The 27,748-nt window shown below is 31.7% G+C and overlaps 11 protein-coding genes across 11 annotated transcripts; 5 read left to right on the plus strand and 6 right to left on the minus strand. All coding sequences in view use genetic code 12, as the record gives it.

Annotated features, from left to right (window-relative positions):
- The first annotated feature begins 1 nt into the window (after nt 1).
- TUF1 (translation elongation factor Tu) lies at nt 2–1,530 on the plus strand. The gene has a single exon (XM_064908836.1). The coding sequence runs from the start codon at nt 135–137 to the stop codon at nt 1,407–1,409; it is 1,275 nt and encodes a 424-aa protein (XP_064765301.1). The 5' UTR covers nt 2–134; the 3' UTR covers nt 1,410–1,530.
- Nucleotides 1,531–1,650: 120 nt separating this feature from the next.
- On the plus strand, nt 1,651–6,216 carry APC1 (anaphase promoting complex subunit 1; the record flags this gene model as incomplete). The annotated part of the gene is made up of 1 exon (XM_064904737.1): nt 1,651–6,216. The coding sequence occupies one exon, from the start codon at nt 1,651–1,653 to the stop codon at nt 6,214–6,216; it is 4,566 nt and encodes a 1,521-aa protein (XP_064765302.1).
- Nucleotides 6,217–6,442: 226 nt separating this feature from the next.
- PSD1 (phosphatidylserine decarboxylase 1) lies at nt 6,443–8,245 on the plus strand (the record flags this gene model as incomplete). The annotated part of the gene is made up of 1 exon (XM_064907850.1): nt 6,443–8,245. One exon carries the CDS (start codon nt 6,443–6,445, stop codon nt 8,243–8,245), a length of 1,803 nt encoding a protein of 600 aa, XP_064765303.1.
- A 172-nt stretch (nt 8,246–8,417) lies between these two features.
- On the plus strand, nt 8,418–9,833 carry MOB2 (Mob2p). The gene has a single exon (XM_064908830.1). The coding sequence runs from the start codon at nt 8,590–8,592 to the stop codon at nt 9,487–9,489; it is 900 nt and encodes a 299-aa protein (XP_064765304.1). The 5' UTR covers nt 8,418–8,589; the 3' UTR covers nt 9,490–9,833.
- Nucleotides 9,653–13,537, minus strand: RPO41 (DNA-directed RNA polymerase; the record flags this gene model as incomplete). Its single annotated transcript, XM_064905703.1, has 1 exon — nt 9,653–13,537. The coding sequence occupies one exon, from the start codon at nt 13,535–13,537 to the stop codon at nt 9,653–9,655; it is 3,885 nt and encodes a 1,294-aa protein (XP_064765305.1).
- A 315-nt stretch (nt 13,538–13,852) lies between these two features.
- Nucleotides 13,853–15,087, minus strand: SNF7 (ESCRT-III subunit protein). The gene has a single exon (XM_064908839.1). The coding sequence runs from the start codon at nt 14,838–14,840 to the stop codon at nt 14,169–14,171; it is 672 nt and encodes a 223-aa protein (XP_064765306.1). The 5' UTR covers nt 14,841–15,087; the 3' UTR covers nt 13,853–14,168.
- On the minus strand, nt 15,088–16,628 carry DFJ63DRAFT_38924 (t-SNARE syntaxin). The gene has a single exon (XM_064908838.1). It carries the CDS (start codon nt 16,353–16,355, stop codon nt 15,336–15,338), a length of 1,020 nt encoding a protein of 339 aa, XP_064765307.1. The 5' UTR covers nt 16,356–16,628; the 3' UTR covers nt 15,088–15,335.
- Nucleotides 16,629–16,776: 148 nt separating this feature from the next.
- On the minus strand, nt 16,777–18,708 carry UGA32 (Uga32p; the record flags this gene model as incomplete). Its single annotated transcript, XM_064905704.1, has 1 exon — nt 16,777–18,708. The coding sequence occupies one exon, from the start codon at nt 18,706–18,708 to the stop codon at nt 16,777–16,779; it is 1,932 nt and encodes a 643-aa protein (XP_064765308.1).
- A 395-nt stretch (nt 18,709–19,103) lies between these two features.
- On the minus strand, nt 19,104–20,936 carry DFJ63DRAFT_311110 (uncharacterized protein; the record flags this gene model as incomplete). The annotated part of the gene is made up of 1 exon (XM_064905705.1): nt 19,104–20,936. The coding sequence occupies one exon, from the start codon at nt 20,934–20,936 to the stop codon at nt 19,104–19,106; it is 1,833 nt and encodes a 610-aa protein (XP_064765309.1).
- Nucleotides 20,937–21,211: 275 nt separating this feature from the next.
- Nucleotides 21,212–23,005, minus strand: DFJ63DRAFT_311111 (uncharacterized protein; the record flags this gene model as incomplete). The annotated part of the gene is made up of 1 exon (XM_064905706.1): nt 21,212–23,005. One exon carries the CDS (start codon nt 23,003–23,005, stop codon nt 21,212–21,214), a length of 1,794 nt encoding a protein of 597 aa, XP_064765310.1.
- Nucleotides 23,006–25,517: 2,512 nt separating this feature from the next.
- Nucleotides 25,518–27,578, plus strand: TUB2 (beta-tubulin). The gene is made up of 3 exons (XM_064908831.1): nt 25,518–25,673; nt 25,803–25,838; nt 25,968–27,578. Exons 1-3 carry the CDS (start codon nt 25,662–25,664, stop codon nt 27,273–27,275), a joined length of 1,356 nt encoding a protein of 451 aa, XP_064765311.1. The 5' UTR covers nt 25,518–25,661; the 3' UTR covers nt 27,276–27,578.
- Nucleotides 27,579–27,748: the final 170 nt, after the last annotated feature.

Here is a 27,748-nt window from a genome sequence, read left to right on the forward strand (position 1 = left end):
TTTTTTTGGTTGTTCCCACGAATCAACGATGTCTCGACAAAAAAATGTACTAAAAAAAAGTTGAAAAATTCAATTTGTATTCTCAGGTCATTTTAAATCTTCTCTGCTATTTATCAATTGAATCATATACAAAGATGTTTAAAAACATTGCTGGTAATTTCCGTGCCATTGGTCGTAACACCTTAAGTGTTCGTCCAAGTTTAACCAGATCTTATGCTGCTTTTAACCGTTCTAAACCACATGTTAACATTGGTACCATTGGTCATGTTGATCATGGTAAGACCACTTTAACTGCTGCCATCACCAAAGTTTTATCAGAAAGAGGTGGTGCCAATTTCTTGGATTATAGTTCTATTGATAGAGCTCCAGAAGAAAGAGCCAGAGGTATTACTATTTCAACTGCTCATGTTGAATATGAGACTGAAAAAAGACATTATGCACACGTTGATTGTCCAGGTCATGCTGATTATATTAAAAATATGATTACTGGTGCTGCTCAAATGGATGGTGCTATTATTGTTGTTGCTGCCACTGATGGTCAAATGCCTCAAACTAGAGAACATATTTTATTAGCCAGACAAGTTGGTGTTCGTGAATTAGTTGTCTTTGTTAACAAGGTTGATACTATTGATGATCCAGAAATGTTAGAATTAGTTGAAATGGAAATGAGAGAATTATTAGCCAAATACGGTTTCGATGGTGATAACACTCCAGTTATCATGGGTTCCGCTTTATGTGCTTTAGAAGGTAAAAAATCAGAAATTGGTTCTGAAGCTATCTTAAAATTATTAGATGCTGTTGATGAATATATTCCAACTCCAGTTCGTGATTTAGAAAAACCATTCTTATTACCTGTTGAAGATGTCTTCTCCATTTCTGGTAGAGGGACCGTTGTTACTGGTAGAGTTGAAAGAGGTCAATTAAAGAAAGGTGAAGAAATTGAAATTGTCGGTAACTTTGATAAACCATTCAAGAGTACTGTTACTGGTATTGAAATGTTCAAGAAAGAATTAGATTCAGCCATTGCTGGTGATAACTGTGGTATCTTATTAAGAGGTGTCAAAAGAGATGAAATTAAAAGAGGTATGGTTTTAGCTAAACCAGGAAGTGTTACTTCTCACAAGAAATTCTTAGCTTCTTTATATGTCTTAACTACTGAAGAAGGTGGTCGTCACTCATCTTTCGGTGAAAACTATAAACCACAAGCTTTCTTCAGAACCACTGATGTTACCTGTTCATTCAAATTCCCAGAAGGTGAAGATCACTCCAAGATGATCTTCCCAGGTGATAATGTTGAAATGGTTGGTGAATTAATCAAAGCTACACCAATTGAAGTTGGTCAAAACTTCAACATTAGAGAAGGTGGTAAAACTGTTGGTACTGGTTTAATCACTAGAATCCTTGAATAGATGATTCGCTCCGGTTAACTTTATATATAGTATAGATTACCTTACTCCCCCACTAACTTTGTATATAGTGATATTTTTAAAAAAATCTCTTGTTTAATATATTTTGGAACATTTTTGTTACTGTTTAAATATTTTTACTATGTACGCGCAATTGTTATTGTTTATAATTTTTTTGGTTTGGTGATAGTTTATTGATTTTTGATCTGGTAATTTGACTGCAATCAACAAGAATGGCTATATAATGAAGTCAATTCCGAATAAATCATTGAAGTTCCCGTTCGTGGATCTCAAGAATGAGATTGACTTTCCAATCAAGTCAGATTCAGGGTATGAGGTATACACATTCTCCCATAATAGACAACTTTTTGTATCTAAGAGAGAGGTTATCGTTGTCATAGGTTCAGTTATCTCTAAACGACTAAGTTATAATGATGACGTGGTATCAGCCACTTATACATCATTTAAGAACATAGATGATGCATTGGTGATATGTTTTCTGAAATCGGCAAGGATACTTTATGATGGTGGAAGGGTATATGTGGTAAGCTTTCCTTTTATACTAAAAGCAGCATTTCCATTTGAATCAGGTCTTATATTAGAAAAAGATCAAAGTCAACATTATCCTCAAACTTCCGCATTCCCTCAATTAAGTTCTTCAAAATTCCTAACTTTAGTTGATCCAATTGGTGATTTCAGAATCATAACAACTTCTTCAACTTCAATCATATCTAACAATGAAGAATTGATGACGTTTCCGATAAGTGGTCTCAATAAAACATCATCATTATGTGCTACTTATAATCCGCAAGATCATACTGTCAATGTTTATAATATCAAGGCACCTTCAAGGGCCTCTAAAAAGCCAGAAGTTTCACATAATAAATATTCAAAGAGAAAGCATTCATTATTATCAACACCTAACCCTAATAGAATCCTTGATGAAGACATACAATTTGAAGGATCCACCAGCAGTAATCAACATGCAATTTCATTTAATATGGAGAAAAAGAGAACTAGTACATTATTATCAGATGCGTCATCAATGGCTAGAATGAGTGGTGACCATGATCCAAATAAATTCAGAATACCTGAATTAAGAAAGGATATGATTTTTACTAAAGTTGATGTGTTGAATGTCTCGGTAAAAAGTAAATCAGCCTTAAAAGTATATGGCTTGTCATTTGAAGACCAAGAAGCTATTGTCGTTGTTAATAAGATTGAGAAAGAAGCAAAAGTGTATATATATAAACAAAATATTGTATCAAGGTCTCATACATTCTATTCTATAGCTTGTAATGACTGTATTCCATTAAGAAATTCAAAGTATAAAGGATATATAGTTGTTTTAAAAACCAGCAAGTCGTTGTCTATCGTGAATCCCTTTTTAGATATTATATCAACCAGGCTTGATCTATCCTCATCGGTGCAGAGTTTACGAACTTCTTGTGAAGAGAGAGTTATACTTACAGATACGCATAATAAATTCTACTCCGTTAGATTAGCATTGGAGCCTACTAATGCGTGTGTCGCTAGCTGTTTGAACTGTTTCAAATACTTATCAGGTTCAAAAATTAATGAGAGTATTTGGATGTTATGGCGAACAGCTGTAATGGTGGAAGAGACTAAAGATGAATGGAAAGCATTTGTGATAACGTTATTATCACTCATTTACCCGTTTGATAGTGAGGAAGTTCCATCCAAAAACGAAATCACACAACTTCTTCCACAAGCTAAATTCTTGCATCAAATGTCCCAGTTCAATTACGTTCTTGGAGATCTTATACCATATATTACCATTTCTTTGCATTTATTAAGAGAAGAACTCAGGTTAGATCAGACAAGTAAGTCAATTTTACATGGTTTCAATGTTTTACTCACACAACTATGTACATGGATGGGATGGCCAGATAGTTGGACCAAATACTATATGATTGATATCAAATCTATAGATACCAATGTGAGGTTTCTACTGATTTTAATTTACGAAAATCCTCCTAATCTTTTTCAATCATTAGCCAGCTTATTTGGTGATAATATTATCAGGTATGTGACATTTTCTCAACTAGTCGAAGAAGGTGACTCGATCGATGCCTTGATCACTCCAAGAACATATTATATTCTTAAGCTTTTTGAACTTGTCGTATCATCAAATTATGGTCCAAATGCAGTTGTAGACATGATGTGTGAATACGGCTTAACTAAGGGAGATTTAGAAACATACCCTCCAGGTATTGCCATTCCATTAAAGGAAGCAATTCTGTTATGTCAAGAGAATCCATCTTTTGAATGGACTAACAAGGAGTTGGAATTGGTTGGGAGAAATGATTTAAGTTTAACTGGTCATAGCGTAAAGGTTGCTTCATCTATATCAGAAAATGAAGTACGAGATATAAATCAACTTCTTTCACGTGTGTTGAGTCCCAATGAAGGTTTGTCTGGTTGGGATGGCCAATCAGAAGCTGATCGGATTGGTATCACTAAATTGATTTTTGATTTTGATAGAAGATTCTTTGAGATTACTACCTTATTGCATCAAACTAAGCTTCAGACTGCTTACTTGCTTCTTGATGTTCGACAATTAAACGAATTTGTTTTGACAGAAAAACAAAGGGAGTTGGCAGCCTTAATTGCCTTAAGAACATTAACAATTCCTCTTGGTAGAGCTATTTTGTTTTACTCTGGAAGAAAGCCATTGTTAACGGAGAAGTTCCCTATACCAAAGTTTAACTTGAATACTATAATTGCACCACAAATGAAAAACATAGTTATCGAAGATAGCTCGATTCCGCAAAGAGTTTCTGAATGGGGTCATTTCCATAATGGTGCTTCATCGGGATTAAGTATAAGTAAAGAAGCTAAAGGTATATCCGGAAGTTGGATTATCTTTAACAAACCACCTGAATTAAATGCTCAACATGCTGGTTTCTTGTTGGGTCTTGGTTTGAATGGGCATTTGAAAAAATTGGAAGAGTGGCATATCTATAATTATCTTGGCCCAAAACATCCACTGACTAGTGTTGGTTTACTTATTGGTATGGCAGCTAGTTCAAGAGGAACAATGGATAATAAATTAACAAAGGTATTGTCGGTCCACGCTGTCGCTTTATTACCTCAAGGGGCTAATGATTTAAATGTACCAATAGTAGTGCAAACCGCTGGGTTAATAGGTATTGGTTTATTATATTTAGAAACTCAACATCGTCGTATGAGTGAAATTTTATTAACTCAAATTACAAGTGCTGTTTATCAAAACGATACTGAACAGATTCATGAAGGTTATAGATTAGCTGCCGGTATTTCTTTAGGGTTTATTAATCTTGGGAAAGGTGATGATTTAAGAGGTTTAAATGATACACATGTTGTTGATAAATTGTTGTCTCTCGCAATTTCAATGAAAGATTATCAACCAGTTCAAGAACTAGATAAATCGTGTTGCGGAGCAGTTGTAGCATTAGGTTTCATTTACATGAAGACTGAGAATATTGCAATGGCTGAGAAATTAAGAGTACCAATGAATGAACAACTATTAGATTACATAAGACCAGACTTATTATTCTTAAGATGTGTATCTAGGAATTTAATTTTGTGGAGTAGCATTTCGAATAACGTGAAATGGGTTGAATCTCAATTCCCTCCTACATTAAACCAAAATGTGGATAAATTAGATAGTGATTATTTGGCATATTTTAATATTTTGGGTGGTACTTGTTTATCAATAGCAGTTAAATATGCTTCTACTCATGATATTACAGCTCGTAATACATTGTTGCATTACTTGGATAAGTTAATGTTGATTACTTCGAACGAAACTGATGGATATGATCAGAAGCTGGCTTATCATTCGGCATGTTGTATTCAAAATATTATTGCCTTATCATTATCCGTTGTTATGGCAGGTAGTGGAGATTTAGAAGTTCTTAGAAGACTTCGTATTTTATATAATGATACTAGCAAAGAAATTGGTTATGGTTATTATATGGCCATCAATACCGCTTTAGGATTCCTCTTTTTAGGAGGTGGTCAATTTGCATTTAGTAATTCCAATTTCTCAATAGCATGTTTAATTGTTTCATTATATCCAATATTTCCTAATGATGGAGGAGAAATTGAAATTCATCTTCAAGCTTTACGTCATTTCTGGTCATTATCAGTTGAACCAAGGTGTTTAATCATTAGAGATGTCAATACTCAGAAACCTTGTAAGCTTCCAGTTACAATTTTGTTAAAGGATGGTCAAGTAATTGAAACATTGTCTCCATGTTTGTTACCTAATCTTGATAATATTGAAGCTATTGAGACCAAGTCATCTGATTACTTCAATACTCAAATTGATTTCCAATTAAATTCAGCATATTTAGAAGCATTTAAAAAATCATTAACCATCTTGGTGTATAAAAGAAAGAATTATACTTTATTACAACCAGATGTGAGTACCCTTATCAAGAATGAAAATAAAGCACTTCAAGTTGGTAATGGAGAGATCTCTATCAATGATGATATGACCAAATTGTTAAAACTTGATGTGATGCGTAGTCTCGGTGATTTTGAAAGGAAACAATTAGTGTATGAAAGTAGTGAGAATGAAGATAAATATTTATTTGCTCAAAATGATTTATCATTCTTTAAGATCATCGATGATAATCTAGATTTAGAGAAGATGGCTAGAAACCCTAAATCGATTGAAGATTTATGGAATTTAAGGTTATTATTTGCATTTACTGATAGTCTCTACAAAAATGATTTACATTATTTATCAGTGGAGTTTATAGAACAACTTAAACAACTCACATGGAAGTTATCCCATTAAATAGAGTACTCGTAAATTTAGATCCAGACCAAATAAATATCCGGGATTTCAAAATTAGAAAATGAAAACATTATCACGCACACGATCATTATTCAAAATAACCACAACAATCAATTTTTCTCATTTTGCTCTCGTTTAAATCAAATTTATAGTTTACCTGTTATCGGATATTCAAAAGCTATAGTTCAGCAAGTTCTATCTTGAAGTATATAAGTGTGGATTAGTCATGGTAGTAAGGCCACCATTCCCCTACTCATACCCTACTTTGGGTATGAGGAAGTTTGCCAAGGATTCATATATGTTTGGTCCTCAGAAGATGAATATCAATCATCCTTTATCAAGGGCCACCACTGTAGCTGAATTGGCTGTTCAACAAGCTGAAAAGAAGCAATTCCAAAGACAACAAAGAAGAAACTTATCTACTTACTATTATCAATTCCCAAAAATCCCTCGTCCTAAGAGAAATGTGTTATATTATTCTACATGGTCTGCGGGTCCAAGATTCCCTAATAGAAAGAATATTAAATTCCCAAGTTTACCAATATCAAGAAGACTGCTTTCAAATGCAAATCAACAAATAAGAGCCAAGACTGAAAGATTCCATAAACGATTCTTTTCAGTGGAAGCAAGAAAAAGAAGACAGCAACAACGAAGATTTATAAGATGGTGGACCATCACTTCCTTAACTATTGTGTTAGGTGGAGTTGCTGCTAGAGTTACTTATGAAAAGTATGAAGAAGAAGATATTCAATATGTCAATCAATATCGTATTAAACCACAATCATGGCAACTTTATGCTTATTCAACTTTACCGTTGAAAGCTATTTCAAGATTATGGGGTCAAGTTAATTCTATCAACTTACCAATCTGGTTAAGAAGTCCATCATATCGTCTTTATTCCACCCTTTTTGGTGTAAACTTGGAAGAAATGGAAGAACCAGATCTTACTACTTATAATAATCTTTCTGAATTCTTCTATAGAAACTTAAAACCGGGTGTGAGACCAATTGCTGATTCAGATTTGGTTTGTCCATCAGATGGGAAAGTGTTGAAATTCGGTGTTATTGATAATGGTGAAATTGAACAAGTGAAGGGAATGACTTATTCTGTTGATGCTTTATTGGGTATTTCAACTCCAAGTTTAGCTGCTCCAACTCATTCATTGGATTTCGAACACGAATACGATGATGTTACTATAATGAAAAGAGATGAAGAATTTGCTAAATTAAATGGTATATCATATACTGTGGATGATTTAGTTGGTGGTGATAGTCAAGGTACTTATCATATGAATCAATTAAGTTATAAAGATGATAATGATGGAACTGCAGAAGGTTCAAAAGCTTCATTTTCAAAAGAATTGACTGTTGCTGAAAGTTTAGCATCTAGTCTGCTTGATACATTACATTCCAAGCAACTTTTTTTTGCTGTTATATACTTAGCTCCAGGAGATTATCATCATTTCCATTCTCCAGTAAATTGGGTAACTACTTTAAGACGTCATTTCATTGGTGAATTATTTTCCGTGGCTCCATTCTTTCAAAAGACTTTACAAGGATTATTTGTCTTAAATGAAAGAGTTGCTTTATTAGGTTATTGGAAACATGGATTCTTCTCGATGATTCCAGTCGGTGCAACCAATGTTGGTAGTATCGTAGTTAATTTCGATAAGAACTTGAAGACAAATGATATTTACGAGCATGAAGTTTATCTGACTTCAAGTTTAAATGAAAATACTCCATTATTAGCTGAAGATCACTTATCCAATCAAGTGGCTGCTCTCAGTATTGGTGCTGAAGATGCTGAAAAGAAAAAGAAAAGATTAAAGAAAAATACTGTCTATGAAGCCACATATACCAAGGCCAGTCGTTTACTTGGTGGATATCCATTGACTAAAGGTCAAGAAATGGGAGGGTTCAAATTAGGTTCAACGGTTGTATTGATTTTCGAAGCTCCTGATAACTTTAAATTTGATTTAGAACTTGGTCAAAAGGTCAATATGGGTCAACAATTAGGTCATTTTGAATAAACAACTCACTTAGCTATTTCAATTCTTCTTATATGGCTATCTGCCATTATATATATACATCTATACATAAACATACAAAAATAAAAGTAAACTGTGATTTTCTTAACCATACTACTACTTTATAAGTCCCCCTTTTCTAAAACAAAAATTTATCGTGTCGGTCACGTGCCGATTTTTGTTTGTTTTGAATTTTTTTTTTTTTTTTAATTCTCTGGATCTTTGATCTGAATCAAATGAAAGAAATATCAACTTTGTTCATATATCTAGATTTGATACCATATTGGGCTAGGGTTTACTTTTTCATTTTAATATCGTCGTCTCATTTACAATTATAATAGGGGAAAATGTCATTTCTAAATACCATACGAGGATTAGGAAGAAGTTCTAAGAAGACTAAGAAAGATATCGACCCTCTGTCACCTTTATATTCACTTCCAAATGGTTCTGGAACTCTGTTAAGGAGGACACAATCACCAACTAAGGTGTCTCCTACTAAGCAACGAACCAACCCTAATAATCAAATGCAATTTTCAAATTCTCATACCCTGTCCCCAACCAAAAGAAATAGAACATCACAACAAAGTTCAAGACAACTGCCACAACGTCAACATCAACAACTTCATACAACTAATGATGAAATAGTGAAAGAGCCTCAAGAGTTACCATTATTCTTATGTGAACCATTTGTTAAAACTGCCTTGGTGAAAGGTTCTTTCAAAACCATTGTCCAACTTCCAAAATATGTTGACGTAGGTGAATGGTTAGCTCTAAATATTTTTGAATTATTCAATAATTTGAATCAATTTTATGGGGTTATTGCTGACTATGTAACTCCAGAAGCATATCCAACAATGAATGCAGGTCCTCATACCAACTACTTATGGGTAGATGGAAACGGACAAACCGTAAATTTACCTGCCTATCAATATATTGACTACGTTATTACATGGATATCAGGTAAGATAAATGATCAATCTGTTTTCCCCACTAAGAGTGGAGGAGCATTCCCACCTAACTTTTTAAAGGACTGTAAAAACATTTCCAGACAAATGTTTAGGATATTTGCTCATATATATTATCAACACTTCGATAAAATAGTTCATCTTTCCCTTGAAGCACATTGGAATTCATTTTTTGCTCATTTCATCAGTTTCGTTAAAGAGTTTAATTTAATCGAGGCAAATGAATTGGCTCCATTAGCACCATTACTTGCGAATTTAGAGCAACAAGGTAAAATAGTTTAGTTTAGGAATGAAACGTGTACTTTTTGTAATATACATATCATATATACAATCAAAATAAAATTTTGTGATAGTGTTAAAAAACTTTCTAATTTATGCTTTTTTGATAAAATGCAACATAATGTAATCTATATACAAGGAGATAATATGATATTGTTCGTGATGTTCATGAGAAAAAATAAGGAGATTGTTTAACTGTTTCGACATCAAATCCACCTCTTTCGGGTATGTCTGGGAATTTTAATGGTACTAAAACTGGGAATCCAGTTGTACCAATAGCGACAGAATATAAATCATATTTTTCGGTAACGCTAATGGTAGTTTCCATGTTCTTACCTTCTTCGACTGCTTCGGGATTATTAGAAGCAAGCATTATACGACGTTGCTTTTCTAAATGAATCTCATCACCGATAGTAAGAGCTCGTTTAATCTTTTGTACAATTGATCTTCTTATGTCTTTGACTTCTTTAACCACTGGATGATCAACTGGGACATGAATGACTTGTAAAAAGTTATTATAACGAGCTTCGAATTCTTCTTTCAACTGTTGAACTAAATTACTTGAATGTAATTTAACAAATTGATTTCTGATTTCTGCATTCATGGTTTCAACATCTCTAGCATGAGTCCAATATGAATCATGGACAGCAGCAAATGATAAACCTGCTTCACCACAAGCTTTTGATGTCATTAACATATGAGTGGCATCAAGAGAATGGACAAAGTTTGGTGGGAAGGCAATTTGTTGTTTTCTTGGATCAACTTGATTTATACCTAATGGATCAGTGATGGAAATATCTTGAAGTTTAGTTTTGATTAATTGAGTCTTTGGAATTCTATATGGTTGAACACATGGTAAACCTATAGGAGTAGTCCAAATAACGGAAGATAAATGATTAACTTTGACATCACCAGGCTTTTCTTCCATTCTCACAGACTTACTGATTCTTTTGGCAGCTTCACCTAACCAATCTTGAATATGATGAGCACCTTCGAACAATTCTCTAATAGATGCAAACACATGAAGAGTCAAATATCTGGCATATTCTGATGGATCTTCTTCGCCATCTTTAGGGAAATAATGATCAATTTGTTTTTTAATTTGAGCACTTGCACCAACGAAAGTAACACCATAAACGTTAGTCATAACAGTTTGCTTAACAACCTTACGATTGATTTTATCCTTTAAGAATACGGCATACTTATTACCACTGTCAGCTTCTTCGTCTACTCTCTTTTGTACTAATGATGCCACATACTTATAAACATCTTGAGGTCTATCAGCTGGAACCAAATTAACTTGTTTTGCACCTTCAAAATCACCACCTAAGGCAGCATAATGTTGTAACCCATTACAAGTACCATCTTGATGAATTGGAATATGGGAGACAAATTTAGTTGGATCATCAAGCTTATATGCCTTATTTAATTCAAAACAGACACCTAATGCTTGCCATGGTTTTTCAGCTTTATGCCACCAAGAATTTGGTTTATATGGATTGGTAGCGGATTCAAATACATTTTCAAGATTCTTCTCCACAAATTCAACTCTTTCATCAAATGGAGCTTTATCAACCCCATAAACATTAGCCAATTGAATCTTTAACCATCTTAACCCAACTTCTCCTAATTCTTTACCTTCCCAGAATAAAAACAATGATCTAGTTAAATCATTACCTAAATGATTGAAATGAGGTGAGATTGGATAAGCTCTACCTCTGAAATCAACATTATGAGGGAAGAAGATTCTTTCACCAATGAAACCTCTAGCGATTTCTAACTTATAATTCATATCACATCTTTGCGATTTGATACTGGCAACTTCATTTAATAAGACTTTCATTTTTCTTTGATAGTCTAATTTAACTTTTGGTTCAGCATCAACTGGAGGAGCATCTGGAAGTTCAGCATCTTTGGTAACTGGTGGGATATCAAGGAATTCTTCTCCTGTATTCCAATGATGAGAAATAACATCGAATAATTCACGGTTGACAGTCCAAGCAGTTTCACCTAAGACATTTAAACCATCATAAACATCATCTAATGTACCTCTTTTTGAAGCAGCTCTTAAATATGCAAGTGTTTCTGGAGAATCTTTGACTCTTACTATATTGGAAGGAGTATATAAATAACCACCACGATTGTAACCTTCCCATCTTTGAGGTGGAACCAACATTGGTAAAAGTTGTGGTTGGACACTGTTGGAGAATTTATTACCACCTAATTGATCACTCACGTTCTTATGAATCTTCAATACACCTAATTTTTGACCGTTTAAATATTGATAAGTGTGATGGAATGCGGATTGAATACCAGTGACTTTCTCACCGGTGGTTGGATTTGTACCATATACTGGGACTTTGGCAACGGAAATAAGAGGACGGATTAAAGCACCACCTAATTTAGCTTGAACTGAATGGGTCCATTCTGAATCTTCTAATGCACTAGAAGGATTTTTTCTTCTAAGCATTTGTTTCCATTGTTTTGTAGTCTTTAACTTTTTGGAGAATCTTTTACGATCTGATTGTAATAACGATTGTGATTTATATTCCAATTCAATAGCTCTACCAACTGAAAGAAGAGCCCTGGCAGTTCTCATACCATTAACAATACCACCGGTCGAATTTAACTTGACTAATTCAAGAATACTTATCACACACATTTTTTCAGGTGGGACAAGAACAAAGTATGGAGCATAATGTTCTCTATCCTTGTTTGTCTTGATATCATCTTTAGAAAGAATTTGATCACTTTCTATTTCACCCAATAATAGTTTACACTTTTCCACTTCGGCTTGAACTAATGGTAATAAATCTTTATACCATTGATATAATTGAGCATTTAAACCTTTACTTAAGTTGACGGTACCTCTCTTTTGCATTAAATCAAATTCATGTTTCCATTTTTCTCTGGCTCCATCCACCCCTCTGATTTCCAATTGTCTTTGTCTTCCTTCATTGAACAAATCTAATCCTTTATTAAAAGCTCTTTGTTGTTCTGATGTCTTTAATGATTTATAAAATTCAAAGTAATCCTTTTTAATATTAGATGTGTTATGCAATAAATGAGTTTTTAAATCTGATTCAATATTTTCAAGAAATTTTTCAATTTCAATGGATCCACCTTGATCTTTTAACCCTAAAAGAGTATGTCTGATAACTTTTAACCCAAATGAGTCAACTGGTAATAAGTTAGTAGCATCCTTTTCAATGATTGGAGCTTCTTCTTTGTTACCACCTTCGAAATATTGAGGTCTTTCAGCTTCTTCTCTTTCAGCATCCACTGAAGTTCTATTCACTTCTCTATAAGTTTCGATTAAATCTATAGGCACACATTTTTCAGTTATGGAAGGATCTTCGAATATTCTTGATAATTCATCTATACCCAATATTTCAACATGAGAAAAGATTTTTTGTTTAGTTTGATTACTAAATTTATTTAAATAAGAGATATATGATCCATTACTTGACATATATTTGGAAAGCACAATAGCATAAGTTCTATCATTCAAGTAGATGTTATATTTTCTTTGAATATCTTTTAAGAATAATTCCACTTCTTGGATTGATACTGATTCTTGTACACTCCATTGTTCAATATATCTATTTACAGAATCCACAAATGAATCATGATTTGATAAAAGTGGATAAATGGAAGTTAAAACTCGGAATGCTCTATCGAAATTCCCACTTGATAATAACCCATCCAAAAGTGACAGTAAATGAGATACATCCTTAGCAAGAGGTGATCTTGTTACTGGGTCATAATCTGAAGACCATGCTTTTTCAACTCTAAGATCATCTGATATATTTTCAAAATCCTTAGGATTTATCTCGGAAAAGGTTTTGGAATGAATGGAAGGATATTCTGGTTCGTGTCTCTTTTGCTTCAAGTCCTCCAATATAGTATTAATGATAGGAAAATTACCTCCTGAAGTTAAACCAGCTGATGGTGAAGAATTTGTAATTGCAGATATATATCGTAAATGGCAAATCCTTATACTGGCAGCAGCTTGCACTATTCTTATTCGAGAAGCATTTCTTGATAACATCCTGTCGAGCCCTACTACTTATTGGGAAAATGTCTTTATACAGGGATATGATACAAGGGCAAGAAGAACAACTTAACGTATGACTTTTCAAACTAGAAATTAACGAATACAAATATAATTGATAATCCTTTGTAAAGGTAAATTTTGCAAAAAAAAAATCACATCAAAAAAAAAAAATAAAAGATGAGGTGTATGCAGGAAATGGTACAAGGAAGTAAATCTAGTCGTATGAGGAAGAACTAAGGGTGTATGAGATGGAACTATTACAGAAGAAGGATTGATATTATGATATGTTATAGTATTATAAATGTATCTTATCTGGTGATATGATACAGAGGAAGTATGGCAATTTAATTATATAATATATGTTTATAATAAAAGATAATACTATGTGTAAATAGTATGCCTAAATAAAAGATAAAACCCAAGAATAGAATAGAATAGAATAGAAATAAGTAAAAGTATAATAAAAATATAATATAGAATCAAAAAGTAAAGATTATTTGATAGGAAGATGGATAAAAAGGATAAGAAAAAGACTAGTTGACATCAAAGAATTATGAAACGTATCATGGAGAAAGCAAAAATTATGAATATGAAATTATTATGAATTGAAAGATGGAAAATCATTCTATAATCCCATTTCAGCTTGTAATGCTTTTAAAGCTTCTTCATCTTCATCATCTTCAGTTGCAGCAGCTTGAGGTTGAGTTTTATTAACGGTTGGGAAACTTGGTAATACTTCAACTGGTTGAGCTTTAACAGCAGGAGCCTTAGCACCTTGTTCCTTTTCAGCTTCTTCTTCTTGTAATGCAGCCAATTCAGCTTCTAATTCATCTTCATCAACAAATTCACTACCAACTGGTCTTGATATTGATTCTGATATTTCATCAGCCAATTCAACTTGTTCTCTAATATCATCCATAGTATCTTCAACTTTATCAACGTTATATTCTCCATGTATTTGTTTCATGGCAGCAGCACCTTGTTTCATGGCCTTCATAGTTTCCAAGTTTAAGTTGGCACCTTCAATAGCACCTAATTGAGTTTCTAATGATTCTATTTGATTTTCAATTTTCATTAAATTAACTTCATAAACTTTCTTCTTTTTTAAAGCATTTTTAGCAGCTGTAGCATTTGTCTTTAGGAATCTTCTGGCTGTAGCATCTTGATCATTCATTTGTTGTTCCAAATGAGATTTCTTTTTATTTAAAACTTGAATATGCTCTCTTAATTCCACAATGGCTCTCTTGGGGAGTTCCTTCTTTTGTTGAGGATTACCTCCAAAAAAATAATTCCACATCTTGAGTTAAAATAGTTGAATGAATATGACGATGGTGAGTAAAGTAGATACTGCAGTAGTAAGATTAAATAACGGGTTGATGGAATATGTAATTGTTATGGTTGTTGCCCCCCCTCAAATTTAGAAAGATAAAGATTGTGTGAGTGGTGGGAAAGGTGATGATGGATTCTAGTAATTATACGATACAACAAAAAACTAGAAGTTCTACTATACGAAACAGAGTGATATCAATTATATAACTGGAGTAATTGATATAATATATCCTTAATCAAATGATCTATTGATGATTAACTTGAATTTGGTATAAGATTACTGATATGGCTAATAAGTTTCGTGGTTTCCTTTTAATCATCAGAAATTTCTTTTTTGGATTATTTTGAACACTCTCACACGACCAGACCAAGCATAACACAATTATTATTATTATTAACTATGAATAAAATATACATTATAAGTATAGGGTATGCTAGCAGATTGAAATTAAACTAAACTAGGCTAACTAACTAAGACCCAAAGTAAGAAAAATATTATTAATACACCAAAGATTTTTAAAAACAACCATCTATTACTTGTTATATGAGCATAATATTTTAATAATTCACGTTGAGCACCAGTAATATTTAAACTGGTATCTTCAATATTTTCATCAATTCTTTGAATTTGTTCTCCTTGTTCACTGACTAAGGTGGCCAATTGTTGGAAAAGATTACCTACTTCATTAATGGTGGATTCAATGGTTTCAACTGCTCTATTTCTTTGTTGTAAATATTGACCTCCACTTTGTTCTTCTAATAATAATAATTGTTGGGTTTGATTTGGAATAGATAAATATTGACCTCCATCAGATCCTCCATTAAGATAAGGTACCGAAATATCAGGATCCATATCTGCATCATAAGGTAAGGGGGTTAATTGATTACCTCTTGGTAAATAAGGATTTTCTCCTAAATTTGATAATGGAGATTCACTCACCATTGGAGATGGATTATTACTAGTACGATGATTACTAGCTGATGATAAAAAGTTTTCAGTTCTACTTTTATTCATGATTTCATTCTTTTGTCTAATTTCTAATACACTTTTAAATTCTCCACTAACATTCTTCATTTTGGAATTTAAAAGATTTAATACATTTTTAGAAAATTGCGATATTTGGGAATCAACTTGAATACTACTATCTCCTTTAACAAACTTATGTAAGTTTTGTATACTTTGTTCAATCTTAAAGATATCTTGTTTAATAACATAAGTAAGTTCTCCTATTTCAACTGGTTTATCATCAAACAATGGCTTTCTCTTCGCCAATAATGACAACTTACTCAATAGTTCAGTGACATGAACAATATCTCTAGCTATTATACTGGCTTGTTCACTGAACTTTGATTTCTTAGCTGGGATTACATTACCATTATTATAGTTTGCTTTTGGAATAATATTTTGTTTTCGATTTATCTTATCATATGAAGTAACACATTGTTGGAACTCAAACGTTCTGTTCTGTATGGATAGTGACATGGGGATATACTACCAGAATGGTCTAGGGTGATATGGATGTATCTAATGATAACGACGTGGATATGCTTGATGGCAATAGTTATGTGATTTGTTATATATCGTTTGGTCTGATAAGAACACCACATACACAATTTCAATCTTCTGGCTCTGTGCCTCTCTCTCTCTTTTAAAAAAAATATTGAACGTGACTGTAAACACCCAAAATTTTAATTTCTTTTTTTTTTCTTCTAGAAACTATATACAGGATGAGCTTATTTATGGCTGCAATTAAACTATAATGAATATCTCTATTAAAATCTACGTAAACTCTATTAAATACTTAAAACAGATGGTTTATAGCTCAACAATCAATGTTAACTATATCCATCTTGACAAAGAAAAGAAAAAAAAAACTCAAATAAACCACAAATATCCTCCATAACTAACACACACATAAATCCCAATTCTTCTCTCTACAAATCTCAATCCAATCAACCCATAATTCACCATTTTGATTACGATTCCATACTTCATGGACAATATCCAACACTCGAGTCACATTTGCTACTTCATAATGCAGTTTTATCTTAGTGAATCGATTCTCCATTTCTATTCTATCTAATGGTGTACAACATGCAATACCACATAATAAAAGCAGCATAGCTAATGATGAAACCATTTTCGTATCTACTAATATATCAAGCGAATTCAACGCATTTAAAAGGATGGATTGCATTTCACTAGATGCAGGTGGGGTACCTTTGATTTGATAATTTAAACATAATTGACATGAAAACAGATATACTTCAAATAAAGTTAAATGAAATTCAACTTCAGTTTTATCATCTATTATATGCAGCATTTGTCCCACATTTGGTTGACAATCAAGAATCTTTTGTTTTAAATGATTATAGTGATCTTCTACTTCTTGATAATAATCAAGTCTGGTACTACGTAAATCAATTTCTTCTCCATCTTCTTTAAGAATAATCACTTGAGTTGTTTGACCTGTTGATAATTTAGATTGTTGTTCATACTTCTTCTCGGCTCGTTTTAACAATTTATCAAGCTTTTGTCTCTTTTCATTTAATTCAGCATTAACAGTAGCTATTTCTCCAAATAATAAATACATCGACAGTATACATCCTTGTAATGGATCTAATCCATACCCACCTAATTCCAAAAGTTTATGTTGATTAATAATAGTATCATATTCTTTAATTGGTAATAATGTCCCACTAGTAAAAGCTCCCGAGCTCATTACATCATGAAATTCAACATCAGCAATTAACCATTTAACATCATTTGAATAATCAAACATTTTGAATATCTCAGTAATACCACCATTCTGTTGTATCATCTCAATGCATTTCTTAAATAATATATTCCATTTCGATACATCTCCCGCACAAATTTGAATCCCTATTCCAATAAGGAAGAAATTAAGTAAGATATAAATATCTTCTTTCGGTAAATTTTCAAATGTATTATAACGATCCTTAATCAATTGGAATGCCTTTCCAAGATATGATCTAACTCCCTCAGTGTATCCCTCCACAAATAATCCACCCCATGATGATAACGCATACAGAATACTTTCTTCAGTTTCAGCAAGTTGATAAAATGTCTTGAGGAAGTAATTACATGATGCAGGGCCAATACATAATTTAGTAGCGACTTTATTAACAAAGGCATCAATGAAATAAGTACCTCTTTCATCCATATGTTTAAATGGGTTGAATATTTGATTGGTTACCGGTGATGGATAATAATTCAGTATATCGAGCATTAAGAGTTCGGTATTGTTTTTACCATTGGCATAAGGTGGTGTGGTGGATTGTAATTCAAAATAATTATGATGAACTGATTCATCCATGTTATTTAAGTTTATTCCAAAGTCGTCATCTTCAGGCGAAGATGATGATGTACTTGAACTGGATGAAGAAGATGCCACCATAGTTGATGGCAATGACCTCGGCTTTGATGATGATGTTATACTATCAGATGAAGTCTTTGATGATACTACATTGGTAGTATTAATAATATTATTTTTGAATTTAGTGAATTTTTCAATTATAATTGAATCCTTAGGTGATGAATATAACTTTTGTACTTTAAATTTTGAATTATTTCTCCAAATACATTCGACATTCCGATGGTTACATGATCCACATGTTGGATAAGATTCATCACATTTCTTCTTTCTTTGTCTACATGCCAAACATCCATTTCGTGATCTTTTGGAAGCACCTACCACGATATTTTCAGTTTGAATTAACTTCGCCTGGGGTAAATTTTGATTTGGTGGACCATTGACAGTAGAATCAGCCGTAAATTCAATCGTCTCTAGAGTGGAATCAAGCACGAGATACATTGCTTTAAAAATAATAGAATGATGATGTTCAACTCATAAAATTAGAAAGAAAAGTGGTATAATATTGGATTAATAATCCAGTTCGTTTCGTCTTAACCTATTTTGACTCTTTAATCTTTAACTCTCATATACTAGCCTTATAATCTATCATAGTTAATTTTAACTATGAGGAGAGACAAAAATTTAACTAGCAATGTCTTAATTAGGAAAGACGCGATATAACACAAGGAAATGTGAACTTAATTGGGCAATTTAAAGCGATTGACTCACTTTTGAGGATGTTTATTCCGCTGTACTGTATATAGTGTATATATATTTTATAAACAAATAATTATATAATTAAATTAGCAGCCATTGCAGCAATTGATAATATTGAAGTATAGTGAAACTTTTACTCAATTAAAATTGAAACAAAGTTCATAATATTCGTAATATGTGCCAACTTTTACTCTCAGATAACCTTTCCCCATTGCGAGTTTAACAGACTTATAGATCTTTTTCAAAGTACTATTTTTGAAAATATTATGTTCTGAACTTAACGTTAAATATTTGATATTTGTCTTATATGTATTGACACCATTTATTTCTTTAAAGTCATCAAAAATGTCTGGTTTTCTCATGCTATCGATTTCAAAAAGCAATAAAGATTCATGTTTAAATATGTTTAAAAGCAATTCTTTGTTTCGGTGATATGGAATAGTTAATGAGGTTAGATTTATTGGAAGCTTTATAGTTGAAGAAATATTCTTCGTTTTACATTCTTCGAAGTGTAACTTTTTTAAATTAGGATATTTGACTGAATCAGAAAGAAAAGGACATTTTTCATCTATTGATTTAAAACAATTGTTCCTAATTCTCAAACTTTTTAAACTCTGAGGAATTTTGAAACTAGATAAGTTGTTAATATTACAACCTTCCAATGTAACGGTGCTCAATTTTGTAAATTCACTAAAATCTAATTTTGAAAATGTATAAGAGTAATTTTGAATTATTATGACTAAATATTCTAAATCGTCCTTTGCATTTTCAAAAATAATATCATCTAAGCGAACAAAAAACAGGTCTGTGTTGATGTAGAAATCTATCATCCGTTTAGGAAATTCCAAAAGACTTCCTTCTTCATATTGTAGGTTCACTCCCATTACTTTCATGGTTTCAATACCAGGGCTTAATATTTCACTGAAATCAATAGGAATTGATGATTCATTGATACCAGCATATTCTATGTAACTATCAAAGATCTTTAATTCTGTTAAAGATGATGGCAACTTTGGTAATATACTTTCCATTGGTAGATCGGAAAAAATTGTTAATATTTTCAAACCTGGTGGTAAGTTGCTACCTTTGAAACCTTCAACAATAAAATCATTATCAAAGTTTAAAGTTAAGTTCACTATTTTCTTTGGCCAGTCGTAATCTGAAGGACTAATAAGTCTATGAGTTTCATCTATCGACTTTATATATAAATCAGTGATATGTCTTGGAAGATCCATAAGATTGAATATCCCAATGATGGTAATATTAAGTGATTCAAGATTAACGAAGTTTGACAAGTAACCTTCATCGAATCTAAAAGCAATTTTTAGATCTCGTAAAGTTCCAAAAGAAGAACTCAAATTTATATTGCTTATGTTATCGCCATTAGTAAGACGAAATGATTTCAATTTTTGATACTTTGAAAGATCTAAATCAAACAAAATCTTCCTTTTTGGTTTCCCAACTTTTTCTATACTTATTTTAGTTACTTCGGATGATCTTCTAAAATGTTTCAACTTGTGACACTGTGCATAATCAAGCGAATCAAAAGTTAAAGATATGTCAAAGTTCTTCGTTTTACCCAACATTTGATCGATAAATCTAACAGGAAATAGAGTAGTTTCCCTGAAACTTAAGTTAATTGGATAGACATTGTATCTATTATATCCGATTAGTTCCTTCATGATATTACATGATTGTTCACTTTCAATCATTTCTTCGAATTTAGATTCATCATGCTTATAATTTTGGTCTCTGTAGTATGGAATATGTATTCTACTGCTGTCATTATATTGAATTCCTATTGCCTTGATGTATTTATCATTAATCAAAGACTGAAGAAGAATTATCGTCAGAGTATCTAACAACTTGAATATCGCAACTATCAAGTCATAACACAAATCAGGAAATCTAACTTTGAAGAATTTTGCAACATATAGATCATCATATAATTGATCTTCCAGTTCTTCCATTTCAAACTATATTTATTATAGAAATTCTAATGAAGTTGAAATAAGATAATTAGATGGTTAGAAGAATTCGAATTAAAATTTAAGCCAAGAATTTGGTAGCGAATTATATATATCAAAGGTTTTTATCTGCATGAATTATATTCTGCTTATTATACTACTCTTGTCCGTATTTGTTCATGCGTTAATTCTCTTTCCTTAGTAGGGTATATGTGCATTAAGTTATATAATTAGAACTAGGTTATTATATATATACTCCCACCCCATGAATTATTCACTTAGTCAAATTCAAAAACAAATTTACGATCCCAGTTAGCTTCTACTTCCACATAATTTTTTCCCATTGCCAATCGAACAGACTTATAGAGCTTTTCCAATGCACTTTTTTTGATAATTTTATAAATTGAAGTTAACGTTAAATGTTTGATACTTGTCTTATTTCTATTGACACGTTTAATGTGTACAAAATCATCAAAAATATCAGGCTTGCTAATGCTGTCAATTTTAAGTTTTGTTAAGGATTCATGTTTGAATATGTTTAAAAGTACGTCTTTATTTCGGTAATAAGGAATTGATAAGGATATTAGATTTACTGGGAACTTTATTGTTGAAGAAATGTAATCTATCCTACAATTTGAAAATGCTAACTTTTCTAAATTTGGATAAATGAGTGAATCAGAAAGAAATGGACATTGTTCATCAACTGATTGAAGATTATCGTTCAGAATTTTTAATTTTTTTAAACATTGAGGTAACTTGATATTGGCTAACTTTGTATTACAACCATCTAACGTTATTGAACTCAAATTCAAAAATTCACTAAAATCAAGCCTCGAAGACTCGTGGGCGTAATGTTCAATCATAATTGTTAAAGATTCTAAATTATCTTTTGCATTTTCAAAACGAATTTTGTCTAGTGGGATCAGAAGTAGATTTGTACTGTAATAGAAATGCTTCATCATTTTAGGAAATTCCACAAAATTTAATTCTGTATCTTTTAGTTCTATGTTGAATAATGTCATGGCTTCAAGACCTGGACTTGATAGTTCATTAAAATCAACCGGTTCTTGGCATAGATCATTAATCTCTAAATCTTTTAAAGATGATGGTAGTTTTGGTAGTAAACTTTCAATTGGTAAAATTGAAACAATTCTTAATTTTTTTAAACTTGGTGATAAACGGCTGTCCTTGAAACCTTCAACAATAAAATCATCCAAAAATTGTAAAGCTAATTTGCGTATTTTCTGTGGCCAAACGTAGTCTGAAGGAATGATAAGTCGCTCGCTTTCTTCTGTTGACATTAGACATAAAGATATGATATTTCTTGGAAGATTTCGAATATTGAACGTTCCACTAAACCTAGTACCAAGTGATTTTAGGTTCACAAAGTTTAACAAATAACCTTCATCATAAATATCAGGAATGTCTAATTCTACTAATGTTTCAAATGAAGAACTCAAATTTATACTCCTGATATGTTCTTTCTTCTCAAGATAAAATTTTTTCAAGTTTGTATACTTCGAAAGATCTAAATCAAACAAATTCTTCTTTTTTGGTTTCAGAATTTTTGCTATACTTATTTCAGTCACTTCAGAAGATCTTCTAAAATATTTCAACTTGTGATACTGTGCATAATCAAGCGAATCAAAAGTTAAACTTATGTCAAAGTTCTTCGTTTTACCCAACATTTGATCGATAAATCTAACAGGAAATAGAGTAGTTTCCCTGAAACTTAAGTTAATTGGATAGACATTATGTCGATTGTGTTTGATTAATTCCTTCATAATATTGCACGATTGTTCACTGTCAAGCTTTTCTTCGATTTTAGATTCGTCGTGCCTATAATTTTGGTCTTTGTAGTACGGAATATATATTCTTCTCTTACCATTATGTTGAATTCGGATTCCCTTGATGTATTTATCATTAATCAAAGACTGAAGAAAAATTATCGTCAGAGTATCTAACAACTTGAATATCGCAACTATCAAGTCATAACACAAATCAGGAAATCTAAGTTTAAAGAATTTTGCAACATATACATCATTATAAAATTGATCTTCCGGTTCTTCCATTTCAAACAATATTTATTATAGGAATTCTATTAATGCTGATTGAGGTTAGATGAATTACTAGTTAAGTCAAGAATTTGGTAGCGAGTTATATATGTCAAGTTATGTATGTAAATCAACATTTTTTATCTGCGTAAATTATATTCTGCTTATTATTTGTTCCTCAATAAGACGTTATCATAATATACAGCTGTTATCCATTTTTTCTTCAATCATACGGCAACTTTAGCACTTGATAAATGACTATAAACCATATAAATTATTCAGCGGCTATTTTATTTGTGGGATCAACGAGCTCTTGGTTTATTAACAATAAGCTATGGACTGAACAGGAAACGCTAGATCATAAGACTTGATACGGATTAACGTAGTTATCAAATCTACCGTTATTAACTTACTTTTATCAACCTACTGTTATTATCCTACAGTTATTAAGCATTGTTGTCAACAAAACATCTAAATAAAACGATAAGCACCTTATATTGTAGTCGTTTTTGTCTTTATCGTATATCATAACTTTTCATTAAACGCCTTCTACGTATAAAAATACTTAGATCTAATAGCATGAGAGTTATTCCAAGGAACCCTCCTCAGTAAAACTTTCCATCAAAGGATTTTTATTCGATGGATGTATTTAGTGAAAGTATTGATGATTATATAGGCTTTCAGATCATCGGCTTTCAGATCATTTTTAAACCCGATATGGTAGTGTACCTTCTAAAGTAGAAACACAAAAAAAGGAGTATGTGGTGAACTGAATTTAATTTAATTCAATTCAAACTCCATTGCTACCTGAATGAAAACTCAACATGCAATGTGATCGTTTCATTCCAAGTGCAAATCATACCCACCTTAATAGTTTACTTTTGATTAGAGCAATTCAACTGATCACGTGTTGAACTTTGTTCATATTCTGTAAACTGACCGTCATGTTCCAAATAATGAAGTAGTGCAAGGGGTGGCAATTCAGTGATTAATCACTTGTGATTTGAAAGACCATAAAACATGGAAGGTTGGTAACTGAGTATGTTTTCGTTTTCAATTCATGATTGATAAATAAATATTTCACGTGATCACGTTTGTGAAACTTTAACTAATTGCAAAATCAAATAAATTTAGCCGCTATAGATTTCAACTGCAATATAAATAATAAACGCCAGAAATAAATAAAATTAACAATGTTATTTCTTCTCTTTTCTACTACTATTACAACAACTCCATTTTCATTTGAATAAAGGTATCTACTACTACTCCATTTTCATTTGAATAAAGTTACAACTGTATCTACAACAAGTCCTTCTTCATTTGTATAAAGGTATCTACTGCTACTCCATTTTCATTTGAATAAAGTTACAACTGTATCTACAACAACTCCATTTTCATTTGAATAAAGGTATCTACTATTACTCCATTTTCATTTGAATAAAGTTACAACTGTATCTACAACAAGTCCTTCTTCATTTGTATAAAGTTATTTATCTACTACTACCTCATTTTCATTTGAATAAAGGTATCTACTACTACTCCATTTTCATTTGTATAAAGTTGTTTATCTACTTCTACTCCATTTTCATTTGAATAAAGTTACAACTGTATCTACAACAAGTCGTTTTTCATTTATATAAAGTTATTTATCGTGTTATCGTTAAAGATGCCTCTTAACCCAGTGATTATTAAATGCTACTGCGTGGAACATAACAGGCCAAAGTGTTCTATGAATTGCACAAAGTGCAAAAAAATGATTGGAGTAGGGCAAATTAATAAACGGTGTCTCTGTAAAATTTCTAAGTCGGTTATTTTGACTGCCATGTGTACAAAGTGCCGTGGAATTAATCCAATGAAAGGAGAGGTGATCAAAATTGTTGATGATATTAAAAAAGGTTTAAATAAAAGAGACTTAATTATGTCAAATCAAGTTCTTGGTCAAATTAATAAGAAGTTGGAAACCATCCCTGATTCTTTCTTCACAGCAAATAATTCGGCCAAAACATTAGGAGCATCCATAATTTATTCTTCATTAAGATTAAAGACTGCAAGATCAGTTTTCGTTAATTACCTAACTCCAATTTCAGAAATCACATCAACTACTAAAAGTGATATCAATAAATTATCTGATGTGATCCTTCAGTCGAGTATAAAGAGAACCCGAAGAGATTTTCTCAGCTCAGATAAAAGATTATAAAGTATGTAACATTTGTATAAGTAGTAGTATATAAATATTATAAATTATAGTAAAAGTTTTCTTATATTAAAACTTTTCTAGCTTTGTATATAGTATTCTGATTGATGAATGTCATATTAGATAGTTAAATATTATTTCATTTCGATCAGTTTGGTTTAATATTTTTTTGCAACAATTAATTAACTAATGTTAACCTTAAATTGTAGGTTTATATGGTAACGCGATCGTCTTTCCTAATTGGGATAATATATAAACAGAAAGTCGTGTCCCAAATCCAATTTAAATTTTTTGTAGACGAAATCAAAAATAAACACAAAAAAAAAAATCAAAACAAATATAAAACAAAAAAAAAAAAACCTGACAACACAGTTTAAACAAACAACACCACTTCATCATCATCATCAACAAGTATATATCATCTCGTTGGGCATTCATTATCCGAGAATAGGTGTTTGACATAGGATTTAATATATTATAATGAGAGAAATCGTATGTATCTGATCAATTTGTTTGGTGAGGACAGATCACCAGCCGTAATGGTGATAGGTATCCAACCCCAACGCGGTGCTGTCTATCCGTTTAATTCAACACAATTACTAACAACTGTCTTTTGTTTAGATCCATTTATCAACTGGTCAATGTGGTAATCAAATCGTATGTATTTTATTACAATTACTCAACTTTCAAACTGATCATGATTCGATTTTAGTCAAATCGAGTCTCGAACTTTTGATTTTGTTGCAAATCAATCAAATCATTCAATATACTAACTAATTTCTATAGGGTGCAGCCTTTTGGGAAACCATCTGTGGAGAACATGGATTAGATAATAACGGTAATTATCACGGTGCTGATGATATTCAAAAATCCAAACTTGACGTGTATTTTAATGAAGCAAGTTCTGGTAAATATGTTCCTCGTGCCGTTTTAGTCGATTTAGAACCAGGTACCATCGATGGAGTGAAATCATCTCATATTGGAAATTTATTTAGACCAGACAACTATATCTTTGGTCAAAGTTCTGCTGGTAACGTTTGGGCTAAAGGTCATTACACTGAAGGTGCTGAGTTGGTAGACTCAGTATTGGATGTCGTCCGTAGAGAAGCTGAAAGTTGTGACTCTTTGCAAGGTTTCCAAATCACTCATTCCTTAGGTGGTGGTACCGGTTCTGGTATGGGTACCTTATTAATTTCAAAAATTAGAGAAGAATTTCCTGATAGAATGATGGCTACTTTTTCAGTGGTTCCATCTCCAAAAGTTTCTGATACTGTTATTGAACCTTATAATGCCACATTATCAATCCATCAATTAGTTGAATTATCTGATGAAACTTTCTGTATTGATAATGAAGCTTTATATAATATCTGTCAAAAAACCTTGAAGTTACCTCAACCTAATTATGCTGAATTAAATAATTTAGTTTCATCAGTTATGTCAGGTGTTACAACTTCATTACGTTATCCAGGTCAATTAAATTCAGATTTAAGAAAATTAGCCGTTAATTTAGTTCCATTCCCAAGATTACATTTCTTTATGGTTGGTTATGCTCCATTAACTTCAATTGGTTCAAAATCTTTTAGATCATTAACTGTTCCAGAATTAACTCAACAAATGTTTGATTCCAAAAATATGATGGCTGCTTCCGATCCAAAGAATGGTAGATATTTAACCGTAGCTGCTTTCTTTAGAGGTAAAGTTTCAGTTAAAGAAGTTGATGATGAAATGCATAAAGTTCAAACCAGAAATGCTGCTGATTTCGTTGAATGGATTCCAAATAATGTACAAACTGCCGTTTGTTCAGTTGCTCCAAAGGGTTTAGATATGGCCGCTACTTTTATTGGTAATTCAACTTCTATTCAAGAATTATTTAAAAGAATTGGTGATCAATTCAGTGCTATGTTTAGAAGAAAAGCTTTCTTACATTGGTATACTTCCGAAGGTATGGATGAAATGGAATTTACTGAAGCTGAATCAAATATGAATGATTTAGTTAGTGAATATCAACAATATCAAGAAGCAGGAATTGATGAAGAAGAATTAGATTTTGCTGGTGAAGCCCCATTAGAATATCGTGAAGAAATAGTTAATTAAATGAAATCATACTAATAATTGATTAATTTTTTATTGTCTTGTTGGGAAATGCTTTTATCTATCTATTTTTTTTTTAATCTTTCTTTATTAATTTGTTTATGATTTAATTCTATCTTGTTGGTTTTAATTTTGCTTCTTTATATATATATATAATTATCCTTCTTTTTTATTCATACCCCCTCTCTCTCTCTTTATCTCTCTCAATTATCTCTCTTTTGTTTTAGAAATCGCAGTACTACAGTTATTGTTTATATGTTTTTGTTTATGATGTATGTGAATAAATTAATTGTACAATTTTAATCTGATTATTATAACGAAATGAAAATATATATGTATTGAAACATAAAAAAAGTATATAGTGAAGGGAGAAAAGAAAAGAAAATGATTAAATAGTTGACCTGTTGTTTGCTATGATAGACCAGACCTGATGCTTTGACACTGTTACGTCCATCAATCTTAAGGGCAAACTATGA

The sequence above is a fragment of the Scheffersomyces coipomensis genome, assembly GCF_036884675.1.
Source record: "Scheffersomyces coipomensis strain NRRL Y-17651 chromosome Unknown DFJ63scaffold_1, whole genome shotgun sequence".
In the NCBI taxonomy this organism is placed as follows: Eukaryota; Fungi; Ascomycota; class Pichiomycetes; order Serinales; family Debaryomycetaceae; genus Scheffersomyces; species Scheffersomyces coipomensis.